The sequence below is a fragment of the Culex quinquefasciatus genome, chromosome 2 (genome assembly GCF_015732765.1).
Source record: "Culex quinquefasciatus strain JHB chromosome 2, VPISU_Cqui_1.0_pri_paternal, whole genome shotgun sequence".
Classification (NCBI taxonomy): domain Eukaryota; kingdom Metazoa; phylum Arthropoda; class Insecta; order Diptera; family Culicidae; genus Culex; species Culex quinquefasciatus.
The window spans coordinates 98,801,482-98,811,433 of record NC_051862.1 but is presented as its reverse complement, the minus strand read 5'-3'; the positions used below and the strand labels follow the sequence as shown (position 1 = coordinate 98,811,433).

At 42.6% G+C, this 9,952-nt stretch overlaps 1 protein-coding gene across 1 annotated transcript; it reads right to left on the bottom strand.

The window, feature by feature from the left end:
- Positions 1–8,386: 8,386 nt before the first annotated feature.
- Positions 8,387–9,199, bottom strand: LOC119767617 (spermatogenesis-associated protein 3-like). The gene is made up of 2 exons (XM_038256564.1): positions 8,728–9,199; positions 8,387–8,660 (listed from the first exon to the last, which is right to left on the bottom strand). The coding sequence occupies exons 1-2, from the start codon at positions 8,920–8,922 to the stop codon at positions 8,433–8,435; spliced, it is 423 nt and encodes a 140-aa protein (XP_038112492.1). The 5' UTR covers positions 8,923–9,199; the 3' UTR covers positions 8,387–8,432.
- Between the last annotated feature and the right edge of the window lie 753 nt (positions 9,200–9,952).

Genomic DNA, 9,952 nt, shown 5'->3' with positions numbered 1-9,952 from the left:
TGCCTAATCGGTCATATTGGGTGACATTGGGTTTGGGGGTTAGTATAATTTTCTACAAATGGAAAGAATTTTTGGATTTGGATAAACGAGCCAACCGGTAAGATTTGCACGAAAATGGCATCTTCCTTAACTGCTTGTTAATTACGTTATTATGATTCCTTCTGCCAAATTAAACATATGATTGATTGATTGGGGCAACATTTAAGTTTTGCCCAATGTCATTCTCTTGTAGAGGTAAGATTGGGCGATATTTTAAATGACGTCCATTCAAAAAAAAATCCTGCATATTTTTCGAGAATTCAGCAAATTGTCATATGCTTTAAAATGAAGTATCAGAACCAAAAGTCAGTCTCTGACATTCTGGTTTCATGAAACTGCTTTAATGAGAATGTTCCATATTTGATAAATTGTGCAAAAACACAGCTTTCATATAAATATATATTTTAAATTGGCTTTCCTTTTGACAGATATTTCCCTATTATGCTTTTATTCCACGAAAAAACTCTTATTTTTCCATTGAACGAAATCGATTCTACAGCCCACAAAGTCTATCCGTCAAAACGTACGTCCTTCGTGTGGGGGTTTATTTTTCCAGTTTGACGATGATTGGAGTGAATTTCCAAAGGCAAACAAAGACCACGCCGAATCTGCCGAATGCGTGCCCATTTCTGGTTCTGACATCGGCTTTTTCCGTTGATGTCCTTCCCGCGCGCGTGTGTAAACAACATTGAACGGGAATACCTCCCACTCCTTGTACCCCTACAAGTATGCATGCTTCCATCTTCCGAGATTTTCATCGCGCGGTGATGATCCATCGACGATTCAATATTAATGCGCTGCCGGGACTTTCGACCGCAAGCAGCTTTCTTGTGCGTGTGTGTGTTCGTGCTTTGGGTCGGGGGCTATCAAAATACCACATAAAAGCGTTTTCTTTTGCATTTTAATGCCGGGAAATGGATACACAACCGGGGATGGCATTTCAGTTGGCAGCAGCCCTCCTTGTTTGGGAGCAACTTTTTGCGGTCGTGGGATTCGAGCAAATGATAAAAGCAAATGGGTGCGTGGTCCCTCTCATCAAAAAAAAACACGTCGAAGGAAAACGAGCAAAACCGGATTGAAATTGCGAAAGTCGATACCCTTTTTATAATGATGTCGAGATAACAGGTTCTTTGGGCACGCGCGAGCGACTGCTAAAAAGCATCCGTCTGCTGCGGAATTGATTTCATTCGAATCGGAGGAATGGTTTCAGATTGTGCGAAAGCATCCTAGCGTGGAATAATCGTCTGATAGATACCCCTAATTGCATTTGGAAACTAAAATGGTAATAATGGCCTATGATGAGGGCCACTAAACTGAAACATGTTTGTGCAAATGTGTCATTAGGGAGGTTTTGCTTTGGTTTCTGACGGAGATTTGCGTTTCTGTTATGACAATTCTTCCTGAATAATTATTTTTGTACTTGAAGCTTAGCTAATTCCTCGCTAATGCTATTTTTTAAATGTTATTGCGAACTTCGCACCACATGCTCTCACCCTACACATAATATCTCTTGATAGAAATGTTGGGGTTGGTCCTTCTCACCGTGAAATCCTCCTTCGATAGAACCTTAGCAGCGTTCACCAGACCCCAACACGAACCGGTAGGTGCGGCAGGTAGGGGGGGGGAGGAACGTCATCACTCAGAGTCGGTTTCCCAGGAGCAGCAGCGGCCAATTCTTCCCAGAGTCCACCGAGGACTCGTTATATCGCACCGAATATCGCACAGTAATAATGAGCATGAGCATGAGCATGAGCATGGTTGACTGCCAATGAGCTGCTACTCCGTTATTGACAGATCAGCTGAAGTTAAACAATGAATCAAAAATGATCAGTGGGAGCCAACCATCCGTTCACTGTTTAACCCCTGAAGACCCCGACTTTATTAGTCAATACCGGCGCCCTCCCAAGAAGCCTGCAGTTCAACAAAAGGGAGGAATGTTAGTCCGATAGTTGAAGTTGCAGACTCATCAAGCACATAGTTTTTCGCTATATACTTGTTGATACCGCTTGAGATCGTTGAATCCACAGCATCTCCTTCAAGCATCACGTGATTATTTTTTTTTGGGTTAGTAGGATAAGGTATTGGCTTTTCGATGCCTCCCGAGCTACGACGCTATGGGGAGGACTTTCATAACAAACCTGTCGGCGAGCCTTCCGAGCAACGATGCTATGGGAAGGTCTTTCTAATTAGCACACCAAAACACTCGCGCACAGGTATTTAAATACTGAATAAATGTAATTTTTCATCACGACATTGATCATAAAGGAAGGACTTTTCTACAGTCATTTACAGTAATACTTAAACTTATTTTAATGCAACAATTCACACGACGTCATGCCTCCCGATCAACGATGATGTAGGAAGGACTTAAGCAAGCCAATCAGGATGAAACACGAAATAAAATTCTTTTCTTTTCACACACAATGCCACATAATTGACCGCGCGTCACCACCCAACTAATTGAACTGATTTTCTTCTGCTTGTGGGCAAGCCAACTAGGATGAAACACGAAATAAAATTCTTTTCTTTTCACACACAATGCCACATAATTGACCGCGCGTCACCACCCAACTAATTGAACTGATTTTCTTCTGCTTGTGGGCAAGCTAACCAGGTTGAAACACGAAATAAAATTCTTTTCTTTTCACACACAATGCCACATAATTGACCGCGCGTCACCACCCAACTAATTGAACTGATTTTCTTCTGCTTGTGGGCAAGCCAACTAGGATGAAACACGAAATAAAATTCTTTTCTTTTCACACACAATGCCACATAATTGACCGCGCGTTACCACCCAACTAATTGAACTGATTTTCTTCTGCTTGTGGGCAAGCCAACTAGGATGAAACACGAAATAAAATTCTTTTCTTTTCACACACAATGCCACATAATTGACCGCGCGTCACCACCCAACTAATTGAACTGATTTTCTTCTGCTTGTGGGCAAGCCAACTAGGATGAAACACGAAATAAAATTCTTTTCTTTTCACACACAATGCCACATAATTGACCGCGCGTCACCACCCAACTAATTGAACTGATTTTCTTCTGCTTGTGGGCAAGCCAACTAGGATGAAACACGAAATAAAATTCTTTTCTTTTCACACACAATGCCACATAATTGACCGCGCGTCACCACCCAACTAATTGAACTGATTTTCTTCTGCTTGTGGGCAAGCCAACCAGGATGAAACACGAAATAAAATTCTTTTCTTTTCACACACAATGCCACATAATTGACCGCGCGTCACCACCCAACTAATTGAACTGATTTTCTTCTGCTTGTGGGCAAGCCAACCAGGATGAAACACGAAATAAAATTCTTTTCTTTTCACACACAATGCCACATAATTGACCGCGCGTCACCACCCAACTAATTGAACTCCCGAATATCGCACAGTAATAATTAAGTAAAATTAAGTAAAATAATCGTAAATTGCGCTCGCAGCGCGGGCCAGAGGCCCTCCTGTTAGCGATCTCTTATCGGCTCAACTTGGTATATTGGACTGTGTGTGTTTAAACCTAATCCTCCTACAGATCATCTTCAACCCACAAGTCGATCCATATCACGCACATTAGCACCAAAATCCGGAGATAATGAGCTAATCCCAGGTGACGTCATTGATCTCTCCAGAGAGGATCGAAGGTATCAAAAGTGGTGAATATAAGTTTGACCAGGGGTACATCCAAGGGTGGATGCTACTACCAAACAATATCTGCACACCAAATATTTGCACACTGAAAATTCAATTTGGTAGACAAAAGTTATGCTGAGTACAGGAAAAAATAAAATGTTATTAAGGCATTATTCATAAAATATCCATTAAAATAACTTTTTTTTCTTTATTTTTTTTATTATGACATTGACAAAACATTGTAAAATGTGAAGTTTCACCCTTATGTTTTTCAAACTTACGTTTGAAATACATAACAAACTGGTTCAAAGGTACACACTAAATTAGGAGCGCGTTGCTCGGTAATTTTTTTACCGAAATTGCGCAGTAAAACTTGAGTTTACCAAGCAACCGGTAAACAAAAATCATTTTACTGAAAAAATGTAGAGTATTTTACTGTAATCGGTAAAAAATACCGCACCTCGGTTGTTTTTTACCGGTATTCCTCAGTAAACTGAAATTTCTGGTAATTCATTCAAACTCGGTAAAAAAATACCGGCAACCCGGTAAAACTTGACATGTTCACAGCGCGCTCGGTAAAATTTAACCGAGAAGCCCAGTGAAATTTATTTTGACATTTCGTTGCCATTAACCGCCATTGTACAGCGAAATATTCGCCGCTTCGGCTGCTCGCGTGGTTTTCCATCGGATTTTAGGTATAATTGAAGTGATTGTGCAGTAAAGGGGAATAAAATGGATGGAATATCGAACGATCTTCAAAAAATCGACTAGTCTCAAGTGGATGTTTTACGTCAGTTTTTCAAACTCCTTTTTTTACTGTTTTTAGATGGCAGACATTAAATGTTGCATTTGTGGACGAGTTGTGTCCGGATTTTTGCCACCACATTTCACTTCATCATAAAGTTGGTGACATTCAGGATGAGATGGTCTTCTACGATTGAACTTTTCCAAAGTACAACATACGGTTCTTGAACTTTTCGAGCTTACACGTCACATTGGGAAAAACACGCAAAACCACAAACTGTGGACGAATCGGAAGTAATCGAACCATTGATTTTTGAACCGGAAATGACAGCCAGCGTCTCGGAACCACTTGTTGAAGAAGATTTGAATAGTCAACCTCAAGTCATCCAACGATTCGATACGATCTCTATCCACAATATAAAGCAGAAAAAATTGTGTCTTCTTCTCAAGTGTCCTATTTTTAAAATCGTCGCTTTTGTACTATTTTGTGACAAGTCGGATGTAATCAGTTTGAATGTGTCACAATATAGAACCCAAATGACGATATCTTTAAATATGTTAAATACTAAAAACTGAGAGTTCGGTAAATATTACCTGTCAAAATAACTTTAACTGAATACTCGGTAAATTTTCCCGAGCTGTCGGCAAATCATCCCTTCCATGGTCAAAATATGTTTTACTGAGTACTCATTAAAAAATAGTTTTACCGAGCTGACTACCGAGCGTTCGGCTGTTGAGATTTCGGTAAAAAATTTACCGAGTACTGTAAAAAAATCTTAGTGTGTATAGTCCAGAATAAAAAAAAGTCAAAGTAGTTATGTCACAGACATAACCGGAATGGCGTAGACTACGTAAAGTTTTGATATGTGGACATAGAGTTTTCCATAGCTTAATTTACAAGAATCAGCTAGATACTTGAAATACATTAACGGAATAAGATCGTGAATGGGAGATGGACTCCCCAACAAGACAGAACTTACACACTCTTAGGCCAGTAAACTCAATCGGATCTTGTACGTACCGGTTGTTGAAACGGAATTCGTATACGATTCGAATTGAATTCTGATTAAGTTGACTTTCACTAGAAAGAGATGGCAAATCTAATGCGAACAAAACCGCAGCTGCCCTAGAGTTATATACGTGCGCATGTGTTGCGTGCACGTACACGAAAAAGATTGAGGTTAAATTTTGTACCCTCCAGCAAAACAAATGGCGTGCTAGTGTGCATGAGATCGGACTTCGATAACTCTATGTTAACATACTTTGAATGGGTTGGTAAATCATTGAATAGAAAGCCTTATTCAAACATCAACATAGAATGGAGGAAGGAAAGAGACCGACTCATCCCGGGTGGGACGAGAGAAGGGAGTCCCGGGTGGCTTGGCCATGGCAACTGTTCGGCCGACTCGTCCCGTCGGGGAGTGAGGGCAACTCCGAAGAGTTGGGCAGGCCTCACCCCCTTCCTCAGAATATTCAAACGGTCCGGCCATCGAGAGGCAACTGGCTGACAAGGCGAAGCGCGCTTCTGTTGTAGCTCTGGTCCCTCTCTCTCCTGCTGCTCTGGTCCTCTTATGCTGCTGTTGCTGTTCTGGTCTCTCTGCTCTGCTGCTGCTGGTCTGGCCGGTTCGACGTCTGAGACGTGAATGTTGGTCTGAAAACTGGCGCACTTTCTTATGCATGTTTTCGGCCCGCTACTTTCCCTCCTTTTTCGCGACCGACACTCGGTCGCGTTGCTCGGGTGATTTTCCCCTGAAAATAGGTACTTGACATTCGCGTCCGTGAGTGGGAAACGCTCATTTTGCTTACAAAATCTCTGCATTTGAAAACATTTTAAAACATTGAATTGTTTCAATAGTAAAACTATTTTGCCAACAATGAAAATTTGATAGTAAATTGCTGAATAATTTTCCAATCGAATGAAACATAAATCGTGTCGATTCGATTAGAGGGAAGGATGATCTAAGCGTTTGACGGATGACGCAGTATTCCAGGGCCTTCGGCCCGGGTTTTCTGAAATGGCCTCACAGTACCTTTGAATAAGACGTAGTCTACGTCAAAATAACTTGTTGCACGTCACTTTTTGACGTTCCGAGAAAAACGCGTTTTAACAATTGTAGCACCAACGGGGTCAAAAGTTACGCGAAGCACCAAGGGGGTCAAAAAAGTTGGAAATGCAACTTCAACCGGCTGTATCTCGGCGAAAACTCAACCGATTTGGATGATTCTTGTTGCATTCGATCCGGAAGAATGTCAAGAATCACCTACAACAAGGTAGATCCAAAACAGATGCGTCTACCTTCAGTTATAATAAGAAATGTATTTCCAACTTTTCCAAGGGTTGTATGAGCCAGTGGAGTTGCATTTTCAACTTGTTTGACCCCGTTGGGGCTACAAGTGTTGATGTTTGACCTTGAATAAAAAAAACAAAAGCACGCAATAACAAACACGTTTTGATTGGTTGATCATTCTGTGCATTGTCCTGAAGTTAAGTTGAATTTGGATGCTGCAATCCCGAGTTATAAATACAAATGTTTACGGAAGTCGAGCTTGTATTTGTGTCAAACGCGTTCTGACCTAAATCCCTTTGCCCTTTGTCATACTTACCGCAATTTTCAAGGTGTGTCAAGATAGCACGATAAGATTGAAACATCCCTATATGGAGAGTGACAACATTGCACGGAATTTTTCCGGCTTTTATTGAATATCTGAGAGTTGAAATCGATTTTTGAGGATCTGTGAAGATCAACAGGTGAGGCATTGAGAGCTGCACAAAATGACGCCCAATTTGGCATAAAAGGCGCGTGTGCCAAGATTGCACGTAAATGACGATTTTGATACTTTGTTGGCGGTTAGACTGGCTGCGCAAAAATGACAGCCCTACTCGCCTGTCGCAACCAGCTTGCTGCGATCGAGCGCAACCCTGCGCAACGACATGACGTTGCCGCCACACCCCTGACTGAAAAGTCCGTCGGACGTCCGTCGTTTGTCGTCCGTGCACTAGTATGACGTCGCACGACAATGTCGTGCGACTTTCGCACGAATGTCATACGTTTTTGCACCAAAAGTCGTGTTTGTCGTGCGATCGATAATCGAAATTGTACGACATTGTCGTACGACATTCGACCGATGTCGCACGGTTTTGTTGTTTAGAATGTCGTGCCTTTGTCGTGTGCTGTCATTTGTTATTTTTAGGCTTTTTTTAAAAGAAAAACTAAAGTTTTTTTTATTATTATATAGGATTGTTATTATTTTTTGTAATTTCCGAACATTTTTTGTAACCTTCCGAACATTTTCAATATCACTGCACTTAATTTCACTGTTTTCAAAATAACTGAGATAGATTCTGGTTCTGATGCCATTGGCCATCCCATAGATTCTGGTTCTGATGCCGTTGGCCATCCCACGACGACCGAGTTTGATTCCGTGGGTCGTTCGTCCACCTCCATCGTCTTCTCCCGGATGTCTCTGAGCATCTGGGACCTGCGATACACATCCGGAACCATGCTGGGATTGTTTGTTTGACTGTGATCCAAATTGGCCGCTGTTGCCCTGCTAAGACGGTCGTTTCGAAATGTATCGTTGTCTCATTTGGATCATGTTGCCATCGACTCCTCTGCCTAGCAGGCCTGGCAGCAGCATCTCGGAAATAATTTTGCAATCTTTGATGAACGGTGGCAGAAGCATCTCGGAGATGCTCGTTCATGCCCTTTTCGTTTGGACCACGCACGAGTAGTTCTCCAAGTCGTTCTTCAATCTGTTGTGCAGATTCTCGTTTTTTTTGTTTTGCATGCCGTTGCCGTATTCTTGAGCTGCATCAGCTGATCGCGCGAGTATTTTCTGCTTTCTGGATGGATTGTCCGGAACCCACTGTTCCGCGTCGTTCTCGATGAGGTTAAGCTAGCAGGAATCATCGATGCGGTGGCGGCTGTCGCTGGCTTGGCGTTGGCGTCAATTCCATCGATTCTTGCTTTTGAACTGCTGCGGCACTTCCGCTTATATTGACTTCTTGCTTCATTTCCGCGGGGCTCGGATGGTGCGGAAGATGCTGCTGGGTGTTGAACTGATAAGAGAACATAGAGGTTCTCTAGTCCGCAGCGGTGATCGTGCGGGGACATTTGCATCTGGGGCATCTGCGGCGGTCCGTGTTGGTGGACGTGGCGGCGGATGGTGGAGATGTGTTGGTGGTTTATGATGCATCGGTCCCATGCCGGCGGGAGGTCCGCTCAGTTCCGGAGTAGCCTGGTGAGGATGTTGTGAGGTGTTTATTATTGTTTTTGGTTCAACGGCTGGGTACAGTGGAACTTACGTTACATTCGGAGGAGTTGTGTTGTAGGTCGGAGTCGGCGGCACGTTGAGGCTGTTGTGGGAAGCCTGCTGTTGTTGTTGTTGAGCTCCGGATCCGGCTGTAGATGTCAAAGAGGAGGTGGGAAAAGCCGAATCGTTGTATGTACGTCCTCATGTATTTTAGGATTGATGATGGAAATGGCTCGCCACGCTTCATTATGGTTTGGGGGTAGCGAATTGGGCAACGGAAACTACTGCATCTGCGGAGCAGGATCAAGTGGATTAGTGGCACTGTTCGTAAGAGAGGCGACCGGATGATGAAAGAATTTGGTGGTATTTACATTGAAGAGACCGCCTTTACTACCAGCCGGATGGTGTTGGCCTTGGGCCAGGATCGGTGCTGACTGTGGGGAGGCCAATGCCATGCCCGGCTTCGAACCATATTTCCACGGGTGGCCCGGTATCCGGCTGTACTGCATCTGAATACACGAGGTAAAGAAGGTTCCCAATAAATATTCATAGAAATAGAAAGTAACTAACTACCTCTAACTACTTAAACCAACTTACCAACCAACTTTTTGCTCCGATTTGGTTTTGTACATAACATTTTCAACCTCAATCTTTAACTTTGGTTCAATCCAGTCTGAACAAGTTTTTGCTTGATGTAAACTGTCAAAGTTTTTTCGCCGACGCCGCCGAAACGTCAATCTGTCAGAAAATCGATGCAAAAAACGATGTCATGCATGTCGATTGTTTGTCGTCCATTTGTCGTCCTTTCGACCAATCGATATTGAAACGGCGTACGATATCGACCAATCGATATCGTACGACGTGCGACATTTTTCAAACAGGGACAGAACGAACAACGACATAAACGACGACGAACGATGACAAGAGAAAAAACCGCCATTTTGCGGTACCATTCCCTTTTCACCCTCGGTAGTAGTAACATGCGCTTTGTAATTTTAAAGTAATAAATTAGTGCTAGTTGTTAAATGTTAATCCGAGTGACTATTTCTTCATCACACCCACGGCCATTGGAACCAAGTAATACAGGCTACCCAAGAACATTCTGCCTTTTTCTGTGGGGCCAACGTGCCGCACAGTGGATCCAGGTGTGACAAAAATCAAAAAATGAAAGTTAAATTACACTAGTGTTAGTATTTTTCTATTTTTTCTCATACCTTCAAAAACACTTTCCCAAATTTTGAGCAAGATTGGATGGAATTTGAATTTTTGGCGGCTTT

Excerpts from the sequence above, each read along its gene's own strand:
- LOC119767617 (XM_038256564.1), bottom strand. The coding sequence starts at position 8,922 with ATGAAGCGTGGCGAGCCATTTCCATCATCAATCCTAAAATACATGAGG. Across the intron at positions 8,661-8,727 it reads ACAACTCCTCCGAATGTAAC|GCTACTCCGGAACTGAGCGG; the intron begins GTAAGTTCCACT and ends CATCCTCACCAG.